At 42.6% G+C, this 17,123-nt stretch overlaps 1 protein-coding gene across 1 annotated transcript in view; it reads right to left on the reverse strand.

Annotated features, from left to right (window-relative positions):
• Positions 1-17,123, reverse strand: part of ANTXR1 (ANTXR cell adhesion molecule 1) — a 487,726-nt gene that overhangs the window by 277,550 nt on the left and 193,053 nt on the right. The window contains exon 9 of the mRNA XM_086943491.1: positions 1,746-1,806. Coding sequence (XP_086799617.1) covers positions 1,746-1,806 — 61 coding nt within the window. The remainder of the gene's footprint in view (positions 1-1,745; positions 1,807-17,123) is intronic.

Genomic DNA, 17,123 nt, shown 5'->3' on the forward strand with positions numbered 1-17,123 from the left:
TTGTTTATTTTTCGAACGGGGATTCCACCCCTCTCAACTAATACCCCAATTTCTTACAATGCTGACGAATGCTGGTAGCTAGGATGCTGATGGCTGGAATGTTCCTGGAAATGAGCCTTGGTGGTTCAGAAGGCATCTTCTCTGCACTAGACTCCAGTGTGTACAAGTTAGCTGCATTTTACATAAAAACCTATACACTGTCTCCTCTTCTGAGACTAAGGCAGTGGAGTAGCAAGAGTTTCATGGGCCCTAACGCAAGAACGGAGAATGCGCTATTTTCCCCCAAGGTTGGATAGTAAAAGACAGATGGGGTTCAGTGAACCCCATGGATTCCTGGGCCACTCTGCCACTGCACCTGCAGCACAACTGACAGCTTTGCCCCTGGAATCACTACCTCATTATAGCCCTGGTATAGGAATAGAACGCATTACAAAGCACACATTTACAATGCGTGCCATTACAGTGCATTTTTTACTACACAAACCATTACAATGAATAACCCATTACACGGGGCGTTACTTTGGGGAGTGCGTTGTAATGGATTTTGCATTGTAATGGCATATCTTTTAACGTGTGCATTGTAAACGATGTCTCCCATGCTATAGTAATTTAGTAATACCACATGAATATCACCACTACTGCAGGGTTCATTGTTCCGAGTAACAAGATCATAATGGTGCACAATACAATAATAGCATGTTTTTAGGCCTGGGTTTAATTTGTGCAACTTCCCATGTAGAAGTTGCCCCAAATGCCCCCAACAATAACACAAAATTACGTGAAATGCCATTTTGTACAATTGTTTTAGTGTGAGATGTTGTCGCTTGTCTATTTTGAACTTGAGGACGCATTGTGCTCTTACTTTTTGAGAGGCTATGACATTTTTGCTTACATTTTCCACTTCCTACTCCTTTTCGAGAGCACTTAAATTGCAGACCACCCATTCCTAAGGGCTATATTACCTCAGAGCGTCTATACTTTCTCACCCCTACTATTTTTAATTCTTAATCTTTAATTTTATTGGTTGACTTAAATCTTCAGTTTCATTCTCCTAACAACAGAGATTTTAGGGCGTTTCTAGATCATGGAAATACGGATGTATGACGTTACAACGCATACTTTTACCACGCATACCATTACAACGCGGTTTTTACAACGCATACCATTACAACGCATAGCGCTTTGGGGTGCTGGATAGTGAATAGTTTAATTTACTATTCCAACTCCAGTCCCCGTGGACACTAGGGAAGGTGTTGGATAGTAAATTAAACGTATTCCCTATCCTAGAGTGCCCCCCAGCGCAATGGATTGTAATGGTTTGCGTAGTAATGACTGCGTTGTAATGGTAGTGCGTGGTAAAAGATTTGTTGTAAGGGTTGTATACCTGGAAATACAGTCATTGGCAGATATCAGTGCTTACATTTTACACTTTACACATTTCATCGCGCAGATAAAAGAGTAAACATATAAATAAAACGTAAATGGAATTGATGGGAACACACTTAAAATTCTAGATAGTACTGAATAGTTAACTTAAATTAGAATATTTTATTGACCACCGACAACGGCTAAATTTATAGAGCAGCAGATACAAAATGGAGGGCTATGCTGAAATTGAAATTATTTAAAAAGTTACATCTTCTGACTGTTCGTGTTTACTGAAACTACACAAGGTGGCGTTGTTTGTTGTCATACGTCAATAAATTCATCTTAGAGGATTAAGGAAGTGGTATTTTCAAACGTACCTCCTGCACATATACTCGAGGGCTCAGCAGCTAGAATCTCTATGCAGGACATTTTCAAGATCTGCAAGAAATAATTGAGAGAAGTGACAAAAAATACAACTTCGGCTTCAGGGAATAAATTAACTTTAAAGATAATAAAATATTGGGCAAAAAACGTTGACTGCAAAAGATAGCCCATACGGTAAAACCTACCTACAAAATAAGTCTACTCAACCCATTCACTTTAGCAACCTCTTTTATCAATATACACTGCAACCTAAATTAAAATATTGATTTTCACGGCTCTACTTGTAGCAATGTCATAAAGACCCGCATATTAGTGGAAAAAATGGGTGCAAACATATTTCAAGTCTGTCTATGGTCTAGCGCTTATTGAGAGCTGAGTGCAAACTGTACTTACTCGTATTTTGCACCTTATTGGCACCATCCCTTTGCCGCTGGTGGCACTGACCCCGGGCAGAGATTAAAAAAAAAAAGTATGTACTAATTCATGCTAAAGGGGCCCAAGCACTGTTTGTGAATGTTACTCTGCATGTTCCTACTCCTAGGCCCTCATTACCAGCGGATCGGCAAATTACGACCCCTATACAACCACCTCTTACAAATGTGAGAAACGTTTATAGCGCCAGGTAATTACAGATCACAGCCCTCTTTTAAATTTCTGTGGGCCAAACCTGACAGAAGTTAAAGAGGGGAAAATGACTGCTAAATACCGGGGCATTTGGGATTTGGTGTGGTAAGCCCGAAAATCTGCATGTTATTCCCCACTGTGAAATCATACTTCTAGTAGGTTATCATTTTTGCACCTTATACATTCCAAACACACTTGTGTTAATGTTTATGTTGTGCAATAGTTATTGTACCAAGCATCAAACCACTTGTAATAAGGGTTCAAGATGTAAATACCTGGTACCCATACCTCGTATTTGCGATGGGGTGTCTTTGCACCTGCTGTTCAGACCGCAGTCTAAATAACTAATAAGTGAGAAGTGTTTTGGGGTGGCGACACCATCCCTTAACCAATCACTCTACTGTGTTCTTCCCCCCGATATACTTGACTTATCTATAGAAGAACTTTTACTCAGCATTACAATGAGTTGGAGGTGATTTTGGCTGAGATTATGATTAAATTTATATAGGTTGATGTTATTGTATGTTTATATGTGGTTTTTCTTTAGAGTGAACCTGGATAAAAGGCAGCAGAATGCTGTACAGGGTCAAAGTCAAGCCTAAAGTTAACGAGTGATAGGAGAGGTATCTAGTTTACGAACTGCTAATGCATTGTGATGTAGTGCTCTTTACAAAGGCCAGTCTTCAACTCCCTCCTAGACTGGAGCGGCCTTGGGGTTATCTTGGTGAGTATGGGATGTTGGGTACATCGATGGAAAAGGCCTACTGCCTTGTTTTTACTTTTCTATGCTTATTAGTCGGCAGTCTGATTGTCATGGCTGTGGGTGTGCTGAGAACCATCAGAGTTGGTGAGCTTTTTGCAAGGTAAGAGAAGATGAGGGTTGCAATGGCCTTGTAAATGATTTCTATAAAACAGGGGGAAACTAAAAATCATTAGGGACCAAGGGTACTGCGCAATTAGAGGAACAGCAGTCCCTAAGCAGTAAATGTGAACTCAATATTTATGGAAACATAATAATTCACCAAAATTGTTCCAGTGACAATATGCAAAAATTAGGGAATATACCTCCTACTGGGTAGTTCCGAAACAAGTTTTGAAAACCAACAAAACAATAAATACACAGGCAAAGAGCAAGGTGTCACTAGTAATCATATGGGAAATGAGGGTCACTTATTTCAAGAACAAAGCACTTCTGCACCCAGAAGAAAAGTTTATACAAGGTGTAGCAGGTCAGAATGTGGGTCGACGGCGTTCTGATCCCTTAGCAATGTGAGATCATCAGGACAACTACTAATTTGCCTGAGCCATAACTCAATAGTACAATCAAATTCAACACCTGGCAATAGAAAAATCAATGAGTATGTTGATTAACAGCGAAGTTTGGAAGACTTATGCGGCAAGATTCCAGACAGTTGGAATGTCTCATACACGGTCCCACTGCCTTGGCAGGTGATTGCGTGGGATGAGGGGGGCAGAGAAATGGGTCCTAGTCCCAATACAGCACTTTCCAAATTATTTTACAGGCTTGCATTTGAGGTCAATAATATCGGGTCCAGTAGTCCACCACTTGGAAAATCCTGGTGTGGGAATACAAGCACATTGTTAAAATTGCGAACCAAATTCCATCCTGGAATTTCACTCAACACGTTTTATAATCGGCCTCTCCATGGCTGCGATACTGTCACTTCTTTAAGGCCATTATTTAGCAAAGGTCAGAAATGGAAAACAATGTGATGAATGAATGGTAAGTGGATATCTGTCCATTTACCATACGTTTTCCAGTAAGAGTAAGGTGATACTCCCACATTAAAACGGTAATACTTTTTCATGGGAAAGCAATGGCGGTTCACACAATCAAAAAGCTCTTGCTAGAGTTACACCTATATATGTGGAAAATAATGTGCATATCCCATTTCTGCTTGTTATGTCCTATTTAATGCAAAATCTGTGATAACATCACAATTACTGCCCCTGGAGACACTATTACCAAATACTGAAATTACTGCAAGAAGTCATCCTTGTCTACATGAGAACCTAAATGTCTTAGGGACATTTGATGAGTACAGAGGGCTCGGCATGGTAGTCCTGAATGTGGTATTACTATCACCATCCGTAAAAACATCGGCTTGCTGCTTTGCCATCCTTCGTTCACTAAGGAAAGTTCTGCCCCTCCTACCCACCCATGCCCGCGCCCAAGTGGTTAGATGCACCATCCTGAGCAGGTTGGACTATTGCAATGCCCTCCTGCTTGGGTCCCCTGAGATTTTGCTGGACAGGCTCCAAAGGGTCCAATCTGCGGCTGCAAAACTGGCCTTGGGGCTGCCGAGAAGATCTCATGGACCATCTGCCCTGGCTCAACTACACTGGCTTCCTCTTAGACAGAGGATTCAATTTAGGGCCCTTTGTATAGTTTTTAGGGCCCTCCATGGTTGCGGTCCAGCCCCTCTACAATCTAAGTTTGTATGGTATGTTCCTACCAGACAACTTCGTTCATCGGACGCTAAACTGGTAGTCCCAGATTTAGGAAGGTCAGAGCTGGAGGTAGATCCTTCGAGGTGACTGCTGCCAGACTATGGAACACTCTCCCCATCGAGATTAGGCATATCAATGAACTTCTGCAGTTTAGAAAAAAGGTGAAAACTTGGCTTTTCCCTGGCTAGCCTACTCCCTTGGTTTCTGCTTCTCGATCCCCTCTGATTCTGTCAGCGCCAGGATGCCTGCAATGGTGACAGTCGCGCTTTATAAATTCGTAAAATACATTTCTGCTTCTATACCAGGATATAACAGGATACAATATGTGAAATGGTCAATAACTTGTAGGAATTGGTGTTCTGCTGATTCCCGTATGTTAGTCCCCATTTTTGGGCTGTCTTTTTTAGAGTCCAGGTGAAACATCCCTGACCCACAGTATTCCAGCAGGACTTGTAATCTCGATTCCACCGGTAACTCCAGCTACCAGCATTGATTTATTTATTTACTTACAGGTTTATATAGCACAAACTCAACCCGAAGATATTGGAGCGCTTTTCATAAACACCAGTTACATTACACAAGGACACATTCATTTTTGGTAGGCGCAGGGAGATTAAGTGATTTGCCCAGAATCACAGGATGTTGAGCCAATGCTGCGACTCGAACCTGGTGAGGCCCGGACTGGCCGTTGTGGGCACCTGGCAATCCCCCGGTCGGCCGCAAGGGTGGGGGCCGGTTTTGGGCCCTGGGGGCCGTTTTTGTTGCAGAACCGTTTTCGGCCCTGTAACAAAATCGGCTGAAAAGCGGCCCTGACAAAGCGCTCGCCCCCCTCCCGCCCGGGGGGTGGGGGGGCCGGCCAAGCACTTTGCCAGGGCCGGTTTTGGTTCCCAGTCCGGCCCTGAACCTGGTCCGCCAGCTCCAAAGTCGGCAGCTCTTGCTGTTAGGCCACATGCTCTCTCTGATGGGGCGCGTAGTGTGTAAAAAGAGGCTGTGGGGCCTATCTGGCAGAACTGCCACTGCGTGCCAGCCCCAGGGCCCACAGTTTGATCCCTGCATGTGCCTTTAGCCCAGGATCCACCGTGCTTCTCATAAGACCCTGGCTGAGAATCCATGTGTTACATAATTCAGCCTAAGGAGAGTCTGCCATGCAGTAATTCCTATACTTGAATTTACAGTCACCTAAATGTTGGTCTCGTAGAGAAGCTGCCTGCGGCCAACATTCAATCCTCCACAGTAAATCTGTGAGGCGGCGTCCTCAGCCAAAAAACATGATCCAATCCAGCAACAATGTTCCTCTTCAGCCTCGCCTCCACTGCGGCTCAGACAAAACCGCTCCAAATCGCCCGAAGGTTGCACTTAATTCGCTTTAATAAATAACTTGTCCATCACAGTGCACAGAGCACGACTGGGCCTTGGTTAGCGCCTTCGTCATTTCCGGATATCTGTTGGATATGAGTGGCAGGGGATCATGGGACCTGTTGGCCCGCGTGCGTGTGTGCGTGAGAGAGAGGCTCTGAAAGGCTTGCTGGCAGTAGAGGTTTGGGAACCAAGGGTCGAGCTCTGGATGTTGGTATGCACCACAGCACCAAAATCAGGAAACTGAAAGAGAGAGGAGAGAGAGAGAGAAGGGTGGGACAAAAGACAGAGATAGAGTGAGAAGGGAGAGAGAGAGAGAGGAGATATTGCAGAATGCGCGAGCAGTAGGGGGGAGAGAGAGAGCGATGGATGGAGGGGACACGTATAATGAGAGAACAGAAGAGAGGTCGAGGGGAGTGCAAAAGAAAGCAAGAGGGACGAGTAAGAGACGGACAGGGATGTCAAAGAAACAAAGGAGCAAGAGGGTCGAGGGAATAGGAGAGTGACAGAGGAGATAGACAAGGAGGAGACAGCAAGAAAGAAAGAGAAAGATGGTAGGAAAGGAAATTGGTGCGAGACAGATGAGAAAACTGTAGAGAGTGAATACAGAGACACAGATAGCAAAACAATTGTGTTGCTTGAAATCGCATTGTGTTGCACTAAAATTCCAATTACATGAGCAAAGTGGATGTAACCAGGGATTACAATGCAAAGTACCATAAGTGCCACAATTACCAACATCACACAACATAGCAATGCTTATCACATGCGCAGATATCACACAAACATAGCACTAAATAAAAACATGCAACCAATAGCAAAAAATCAGAGGCATTTAAAGGGCAAACAGACCCTACCTTCTCACCAAGGAACAACAATGGATGAGGTAGAGTGCCAACCGATTCAGGCAGAAGCTACAGGAATTGGCAATATGTACGCAGGAGAAGGCAGTTGATGGACTTTGCCCTTTCTGTAGGGTCATCCCCAGACTTTTTGCCTTCATCCTTCCATATTCTGAACCTGTTTTGTTGGCTTCTAGGACTCTGTACACTTTACCAGTGCTAGAATTGGCTTACATACAATTGGCATACTTAATTTACTTGTAAACCCAGGGTAAAGTGGTACTACAAGTACTCAGGGCAGGTCAATTAAATGCTACTAGTGGGCCTACAACACTTATTGTGCTATCCACTTATGTAGTCCTTTAAACATATCCTAAGCATACCATTGAAGCCTATGTGTGAATTTCTAAAAAAGCCATTTCAACTTGGAAATGTAAACCTTTTTCCCGGACCAAACCTTCCTTTTTATTACATATAGATCACTGCAAGGGTAACCCCACCATATCCCAGAGGGCAGGGTGCAGTGTAATGAAAAAGTTAGACATGTAATTTTAAGTTTTACATGTCCTGTAACTAAAAACCTCTTAAATTCGTTTTTCACTACTGCAAGGCCTACCTCTCCCGGAGGATAATATTGGTTTTAATGATTACATTTAATAAATGATCATTTTCATTTGGGAGCAGGTAGGCAGGTCAGTATGGAGTCTGAAGAATTGTATATAACAGCTCTCTTTAATAGTGAAGTTGAATTTTTAGCCAGAGTCCTGAAAATGCCACTTTTATAAAGTTGGCATTTTCTTATCCTAACCATTTGTGGCCTGGAACCAGCTCCTGGGTCACATGACTAGGTGTAGCTGGAAGTTGGCCTTTGTGTATTGCTCCCAGACAGTGAGACAAAGGGATGATAGATGTTGGCTTGATGGGTCACTCTGAGTTAACAAGGGGGGAGGGGGGAGCTGTCACCTACCACACTTCATCTTCCATCAAAAGCTCTTCCTGAGCACTCTTACAAAGGGGTTGACTCTGGTCTTTTGGGACTCCAGTCAAGTTGGGGCCAGGACAGGGAGGAAGGGGATACCTGCTCAAGAGGGTGCAAACCTCTAGTAACTTCCTTTACTTTAATGAGGGCACCAGGTACAAATATTCCACCAGGAAGATGGACTGCTTTGCGGCTGAAAGGGCTGCCACTCTGCTGGACTGTTGTCCCGAAGGACAGTTGACACACTGTGCTACCCTGCTGCCCTCTTGCCTGGGTGAGAACGACTGGACCTGCAACTCTAAACCCAAGACCCCAGAGGGCTAGTTGGCTGCCCTCCTGATCAGAAGCCTCAGGGACAGAACAGGCTTCTAGTAACCTTGTATTCAGTACTTGAACTCTGCCATCTGTGAGTTCTGCCCTCCTAAGTGGTGTTCCCCAGTCCTGGATCATTGGAAGTGGGCTTGAAAGTGCACTGCCAGCTAATCTGTGCATTCAGCAGAACCAATGCATCTCCTCCAAGGTGCATCTCCAGCAGAATGGTGCTTTGCCTCCTCTGCTCGACACATCAACCTGGCCACACATGCATCACCTCTGCTGCATGGGCTTCCTAGACGGAAGAACTTTGAATCGCCCATCACCGCTCATCTGAACTGCTGCTGCTGGACATTATATCGCACTTTGCAGCTCCCCAGAACCGCGGCAGTGCAACACATCTTCTCGATCGGACGCCGCATCGCCTCTTCTGCGCAACACATCCTCGACACGAGACTCTGCATGTCTTTGCAACCAGGATTAAAGTGTTCAGCTGACCTAAATGGGCTTCTGTAGCCGGCCTGCACTCCATTGCAATCGGCCTGAACTTGTGACTTTGTCCCTGTCCAGAGCAACCAGAGAAACACAGTTGGTGTTTTATGCTTTTTGGCGCTATTTTCACTGAGGTCGTTCAAAATTGCACATCTCCAGTCCTACTGATTGGATTTCTGATGTTTTGGTCTTGAATTATTAATGGATAGGTACTTTATTTTTTTTTTAATTGGTGTGGGGGGTTCTTACGTTATATTTTCACTTAATTACTGTTTGAAACGCAGCATAAATTCTTTACACATTGCCTGTAAATTAAGCCAGCGGAAAGTAGCTGAGACTAATTTGGGATTTACTTGTGACTTCACCCTGAGAAGGATCGTGGTCGCTGCTTGAGTAGGGTTTCATAACCCTAAACCAGTAACACAATTTCTCGCAGCAGGGTATTGAGGATTACACTGTTTGTGTTACCAAAGGGCATGACATACAAATGTGTAAATTGAGAAGTTCAATTGTCTTAGACCTAATTGAGTACATATCCCCTCCACCTGAGCCAACGACAAGCAGGTTTCCAGCCATGCCAGCACATTAGAAAGTGCTTGTAGTAGTTAACCTGCTTTCTTCCAGAGCAAATGTTCAGCAGTATCTTTGGTCTCATATACTGGATTATGTGCGTTTCTGCCAATGGTTTTGGAGGTAATTTTGAGTATCACACAATTTTTCAATAGATGAATTCACACCAATGCAAAATGTCCAAGAAATTGACCCAAAAGTATTTTCATGTGATCTGTAGAGCAACATATTTATTGTGCATATTACACAAATGACAGTTCATGCTGACAACCACTGTGTGTTTTACGAAACACTCCTTTTTGTCAAGGTTACAGGGATAGAATGTTAGTTTCCAGGTGGAATATAGGTTTGATAGTTGAAATGAGAGTTGTATCACTCATTAGTTGTTATTCTTACTTGTAGCAACAATTAATGTACCTATAGATGTGCAATTTTCATCATAAAAATGGTTTGGGAGGATGGTATTCTCAGTAAATGATAAGTTAAGTCCACATGCTTTGCTAATTTCACTCCCATTGGTAGGAGTGGCATGTGTAATTGGACACATTGTGATGCACCTCGAGTGATTACAGCAAAAACTTGCTGTAGGAAAATGACAATTTTTGACTGATCACCCCAACTGTTTGCTAGATTTTATTGCTGGTTTCTGGACTATGCATTAATGGTACACTGCTCTCTGTGCCCAGTGCTTGTGCTCTGACCCTGAAAACATGTTGAATTTGTTATACTTCTAATTGACATATTTAACATACCTATATGACCCTAGTATATAGTACAAAGTGTACCCAGGCACTGTAAGTTAAATGTCAGTAGTGGACTGAGTCACATATTGTACCACAACTAGAGTAAAAGTGCAAAACATGACTGTAGGCCTAATACAGTAGCCAGTCTGTGCAGTTTTAAAACTGCAAATCCGACTTGCCATAATAAACTTTTTTGTCAGGCCTAAATCCTTCTTTTAAATATTGATAAGTCACCCCTAAGCAAGCCTCGATGGCCAATAAGGCAGGGTGCATGGTATTTAAAAGTAGGACATGTAAAAGTTGATGTTAAACATGTCTTTACAGTGATAAGGCTCTAAAAGATATTGTCATGGTAGCACTGCAGGTTTAGCGGTTCAATCTGAAATACATTACTAAAGTTAATAAATTATCTTCGCTCAGGAACCAGCTAAAAAGGTCATTCTTGAACTTTGAAAAATGCTTTTTCTAATCCAATTAATTCGTAAAAACAGAATGAATATTTTACAAAATGTACTTTTAAATAGTTACCTTTTACATGTCTAAAGACTCTAGAAGTCCATTTGTATGAGTTTTCCATTGTCACTCATGAGCTGAATAAACCCTTGATGCAAGTGTGAATCTGCTCATAGAACTGTGACAATAACCTTCGGAGTGAGCAGTTTTTCCGTTCCTCTGACAGGATGACCATTTGGGCATTGCCTTGGAAATTAATTATCTCCAAAGAGGCCTACCCTGTTACAGGGAGATGTAGTTAAAACGTGCCCACATCCCTCTTTTGTCCTTTTAACCAGCCAAACACCAATCCCAGTGGGAGAGAAGCTGCCCCCAGAACCGGTTTTGAGTGACCACAGACGAGGGGTTGCTCATTTCCTTGGCCACACCTATAGGGTGGATAAAGGAGCTCTTCACAATGGATGAAATGTTCTGCCATATTGGTTTTAGATAGAGATGGGCACTGTGGGATTGTTAGCTCTGGGCACATAGGAACTGCTGCAAACGTGGGTAGGGTTACCACTGGAAACCTTTTCCCTATTGGTTAGGGAGGAACCAAGGATCATTCCCAACCACAAACAGGCTAGTGCCAGGTATAAATGTAACAAACCTGGGACCCTCTTCAGATCACTGCTGAAGCTATGGAAGTCAGAAGAACACTTTACCTGCTGTTGAGACCTGCAAGGAGAACCATTGAGGCCGGACCTGCTTCCACTTGTACTCAAAAGAAATAGGTGATCTCCAAAGGTCAGTTGGCAGATGTTCTCTTAATCTACAGGGACAAAAAAGTTGTGAGAAGCCCCGTTTCCTAGGGGAGCTCAGATGGCCATTTTCATTGGACCTTTCCTGGACCCTGCTGGTGGCTTCTGTTGGAGTGAGCCTGACCCAAAGGTCCTGTTCCTGAGGTCCTGGAACTCTTGGCTGTTGTCAGAGTCTACTCTTCCTGCCCAAACCTAAAAAGCTGGGACTTTGAAACATTTTCCAAACTTTTTGCATGGAAGACCATTGAAGATCAGGACCAAGCCTCGGGCAGATCTGCCCAGGGTGCATCACCTGTGGCCCTGACTTTGTCACAGCTCGAGCTACATTCTTATTCACACCAGCAAATCTGATTCAGCAGGCCCGATACTGACTGGCATCCGACTACATCAATCCCCCTTTGGCTACACTCTGCAGCCTTGCCCCGCTGAGGAAATCGAATTTCCTGAAAAGAGTCTAAGTCTGAGGTAGAAATGTTCACGGGCCTGACACAGCACAGCTTTCAATTGATGTCAATGGGTTCCTGGGTGTGAACTCTAGACTTTTTTTTAGCTCAGATCTTTTACTGTTTCTGTCAGCGGCTTCACTGAGACCTTGTCCTTTGTTAGCCCATCACCAACGAGCCTGTCTTCGGATCCAACCTAGAGCCTTGTCCCGCTGAGCACTCTATATTCGTGAAACGTTTCTAAGTCCAAATGTAACTCTTTGAGAACAACATGGTCCTCATATCCAACCTGTGCTCCATTCCGGTCCTCCACAAACCTTACCCTTGTGCCCCTCTAGAGTGAACATCTGCCCGCGGTTGGGGCTTTGCACTTTGAGATTCTATTATTTGAAATGTTAGAATCTCATATCTCTTGTTCCCCTTAGTGGATTTTTGTTGTTTTGGGGTCATTTTGTGCATTAGATTATTCTCAATTTTTTTTTAAATGGAGTGGGATTTTTAATATTTTGTGTTTTCAATGTTTTAACAGTTTTGGGGCTCCTAAATCGTTTATACATTTTCCTAAGTTGAGCCTGTCTGCTCTGTGCGATGAAACCTTTACTGGAGTTAACACGAAACGTGCCATTTTTACTTATGGGGGACAACCTGTCCACCCCAACTAATAAGCCACCTTCTCATACCTGTAAATTGTGAATATTATGAAACAAGTTCACAACTACACCTGTTATTGTATATAGTTCTCAAAATGTAGTAATGTCATAACAAACAAGTTATTTTATTATTAAAACAATATTTGTTCACATTAACCATCAATGAAAATATCTGCGATTTATTGAAATAGCAAAAAACGCCATGTGCACTGGTAAAAGAGTGTGAAGGCATCCTCATGGCCAAAGAAACGCCAGTGCAGGGGCAACCAGTGTTTATGGGCAAAAGGGGTGTTGCCTTGCCACCCTCAGGGAAAGAGGCAAGAACCGGTAAAATAAACACAGAGCAGGTGAAAAGAAATTACTGCTCTGAGGCAGTGTGCTGAATCTTCTGAATGAACTCTAGTGAACTTCGCACATGTCCTACCCTGCAAGCTCCAGCAAAGCGAGGTGTTCTTAGGCCTGCAGGCACAAGCTACAGCAGTGACATCACATGAGAGGGAGTGCTGAATTAAAATGCCATGGATCCGGTTGCTTTGGGGCACATGAACAGGGACCCTGGGAGGAGTTACCAAACTCCATGCACTTCAATAACTGCAGGTGGAGCAGGCCACCCAGGACAAGGAAGGTGTGGGTAGCAACAATTTGTTCATTATCACCAAGGGGCAGGCTGTAGGAGGGGGCAGGATGCTTCTCTCCTAGCAGTAACATGTGTTTAGTGCTGCATTTGGTTTCACTTTGAAATACACATTATGGAGCTGAGCACACAGAGTGCTCCTTATCTCAATGCCATAGAGGCCCAAAGGGAAGACAGGAACCAGCTGTGGACAACTGCCCTAGTGGACTAAGAGGTAAGTGTGCAGTTAAGCCTCTGTAATCAGGGGCATAACACCCCACACCCACCTCTTCCCCTCCCTACTTTAGCAGCTACAGGGAAAGTGGGGTTCCTGATGGACCTCTTCTGTCTGCAGCTTGGCAGACAAAGGCTCTGACGAACTTAGGGGGGTGAGTGAGTGAGTGAAAGGATGGATGGGTGGGTGGATGGATAGATGGATAAAATGGTGGTTGGGTAGATGTATGGATGAATGAGTGAAAGGATGGATGTAGGAATGGAAGAGTGAAAGGGAGAAAGGGTGTATGAGTGAAAGGGAGGGTGCGTGGATGGATGGATGGATGGATAGGTAAAAGGATGAATGGATGGAGGAGTGAAAGGATGGATTGATGGATGATAAGAGAAAGGTTTCATGATGGAAGAAGGAGTGAAAGGATGGATGGATGAGTGGAAGTGTAAAACGATGGTTAAGTGGATGATTTGAATGGAGTGAAAACATGGATGAATAAGCAAAAGGATGGATGAGTGAAAGGATGTATGTAAAGATGGATGAGTTAAACAATAGAAATATCAGGAAAAGGCAGGGTAGATGGATTTCTAGATGAAAGGATGGATGGACGAGTGAAAGGGCAATTTGATTGATGGATACATAGATGGATGAGTGAGTGAGTGAAAGGATGAATAGCTGAGTGAAATGGTAAAGAGAAGGATGTATGAGTGGATAGATGGATGGGTAAATAGATGGATGGGTGAAAGGAGGGATGGGATGAAGGGTGGAGGGAGGGGTGAAAGGATGGAAGGCTCAGTGAATCGATGGATTGATGGATGAACCAAAGGTAGGATGATGGATGGGTGAAGTGAAAGGATTGATAGATGGTGCAAAAGGGTGGATGATTAAGTGAAAGGATGGGCGGATGATAGAAAGGATGGATGAATGGATGGATGACAGGGGGTGGATAAGTGAAAAGTTGGATGATTGAGTGAATGGATTGGTTTGATGGATGGGTGTCCCTGGACCAGTGGCGGCTCTCCTTTATGGACTCCTCAGCTACACCACACCCTCCTTGTATTGTGGTCCGAAAAAGATGAGTAAAAGAGAATAATTATTCACTCTTGGTACAATAAAAATAAAATGCAGACCTGTTTCGGGTCCACCAACACACTGAAGAAGCTAGTGACATTGTTTGATTGCTGACACAGGTGCATGAAGGTACTTGTGCCATTCCAGCACTGTGACCATATCTGTGTGACTATGTCTGTGAGTAAAAGTGAGAGAGAGTCAGTGAAGGAGTAAATCAGAGTGAGTGAGAATGAGAGACAGTAAGGATGAGTATCTGTGAGAATGAATGTGAATGAAAAGGCGGAATTTCCACACCTTGAGAGGTCGTGTGCACTCTTCAACTCAGGCCTGAAAAGGTCATTAACAAATTTCTCATTTATTCATTTCAAAATGTTTGTCAAAAAATTCATCCAAATCATCAAATATTCTTCTTCTCTTAATGCCGTTTATTTATTCATGCATAATATAAACTTCATGATTAGATCAAATTTCACTTCACATATACCCGATGCATTTCGGGTCAGGGACCCTTCTTCGGGGGTCTGTATAAGGAAAAAACAAGGACTTTTATGAGCCACCCTTTAAGTGTTTTTTTCAAAATGTACTACGAATAATAAACATTCACGAAACTATTCAAAAATATACACTGAATCAATCGACATATCAAGTCAATGTTAAATAAACAAAGTGATCAAGATAATCTTGACATTTCGAAAGAGACATCTGTTGGTTCTGTAAAAAATACAAAGCTTAGAGTCTTAACGCAAAAGATCTAAAGATACAGATTTTGTCTTAAAACTACTCTTCCTGTATTGCTCACTAAGTTTGTAAGCCTAATTTTCGTGTGTTAGATGGAAAATTCACGTTATCTACATATTCAGCATTTCGATCGTACTCACAGAAGTGAAAGTCCGCGCAAACCTTGTGGTGTATCCAATCCTCAACGCGCTAGCAGTTTACTGAGTGCAGCAATTATAAAACACTCTGTTGATTGGATCAAGTGACAGTCACGTGATCGCGACATGTATATTTTATCGGACTTAAATCTAAAAATGATTGTTTAATAAGATTTGGGCTAGTACTTTAAAATAACATGATGCGCAATGTGGAATATCTCGGTGAATTATACAAAATGACATTTAAGACACCTAATATGAAAAGTCCGAAAAAGTCCGAAAAAATAAACAAAATGAACACATAATAATTATAAGAGGACATAAATGTATAAATGATATTAAATAATTTCTAGTGTGTATTCTACGGAGAATCTACTTTCACGTTATCTTTCATAAAACCCGATGATGATCTCTAAAATGTCGGCCATCTTGGATAGGGATACAGTATGCAGAAACAACAGTCTTAATTTGAAATGAAAGAAAACAAGATAATTCAATCCTGTCATTTAATCCTTGTGGTTGTAGGCTACACATCTTACGAATCCAAAAGTATTCTGCTCTCAATCTTTTTTTATGAATATCAGTGTCTTGTTCTGTTGTGATCACTTCACGTATGGTAAATCGAAGTTGGGAAATGTTATGTTTTTCCTCCAACCAATGCATCGCTCTGGATGATTTTTGATTCCTTTGTCTGATATTGCTCTTGTGTTCTGTTATTCTAACTTTGATCTTGCGTTCAGTTTGGCCTACATAAAGTTTACCACATGGGCATTTAATGCCATAAATAATGTTTTTTGTGTCACAAGTGCTTGAGTGTAGTAATGGAATCTGTTTTCCTGTCATGGGGTGGGTGAATACTCCTCCCAAAATTACATTATTACAATGTACGCAGTTCATACATTTCTGCATGCCTTTATGAGTCTCTGTTGTAGATTTCGACCCTTTTCTCTTCAACAATTCTTTAATATTTCTTGATCTGCTATAAGCAAATGTAATCTGTTCCGCAAATAGTGGTTGGAGATCTAGTTCTTGAGTGATCATTGTGCAGTATTGTCTCATGATTCTTGTTATTTGTTTGGATTGTACTTAATGTTTGAGAACACATACTGTGAGTTTTGTTTCTTTTTTCTCTTTTGTTTTAAGTAGGTCTTCTCGATTCATTTCCATCACTCTATTTTTTGATTCTTCAAGTATCGTTTTGGGGTATCCTCGTTTGAGATATTTTTTGATCTGATTGTCAATAGTAACTGGGTGTTACTGTGTGTGAGGCACAGTAAGACTCATTCAGAATGAGTGGGAATGAGTGGGACTGAGTGAGACAGAGTGGGTCAGAGTAGAATGAGTTAGACTGCGTGAATTAGTGAGACGGAGTGAGTCAAAGTGAGACAGTAAACTTAGGGGTTTATTTACAAGAGGCCTGCTCCCCCTAATCATCACTTTTTTAGATGCTTCGCTGGCTCAGGCCTCTCAATCATATCTATGAGGTGACACAAAACAACCCTCAGTGGCTTTGCATGACCTCATAGATATGGAGTAAGACAAGACGGTGCAAATCTCTGCATGCCTTATTCTGTGTCAAGGAGGCGTCCATGGTCATTGCGGTGGGTGTTACCATGAAACACTCATGGATTTTGATGCTGCCCCAGAATTACAAAATTGGGCAAAACTGGGGCGGTGACAAAAATGTACACCCTTCCCAGAGCAGGTGTAATGAGGTGAACATTTTTCATTTCTCCTAGTTTTTTCCTTTTTCCATGTGTGCTCCATTCTGCAACACACATAGAATGAGGACAATGCCTCCATGTATTGTTTTTGTGCAGGAAGGTTGTGCAGGAAGGTCTCCCTTCCTG

This window comes from Lissotriton vulgaris, chromosome 11 (genome assembly GCF_964263255.1).
Source record: "Lissotriton vulgaris chromosome 11, aLisVul1.2, whole genome shotgun sequence".
In the NCBI taxonomy this organism is placed as follows: domain Eukaryota; kingdom Metazoa; phylum Chordata; class Amphibia; order Caudata; family Salamandridae; genus Lissotriton; species Lissotriton vulgaris.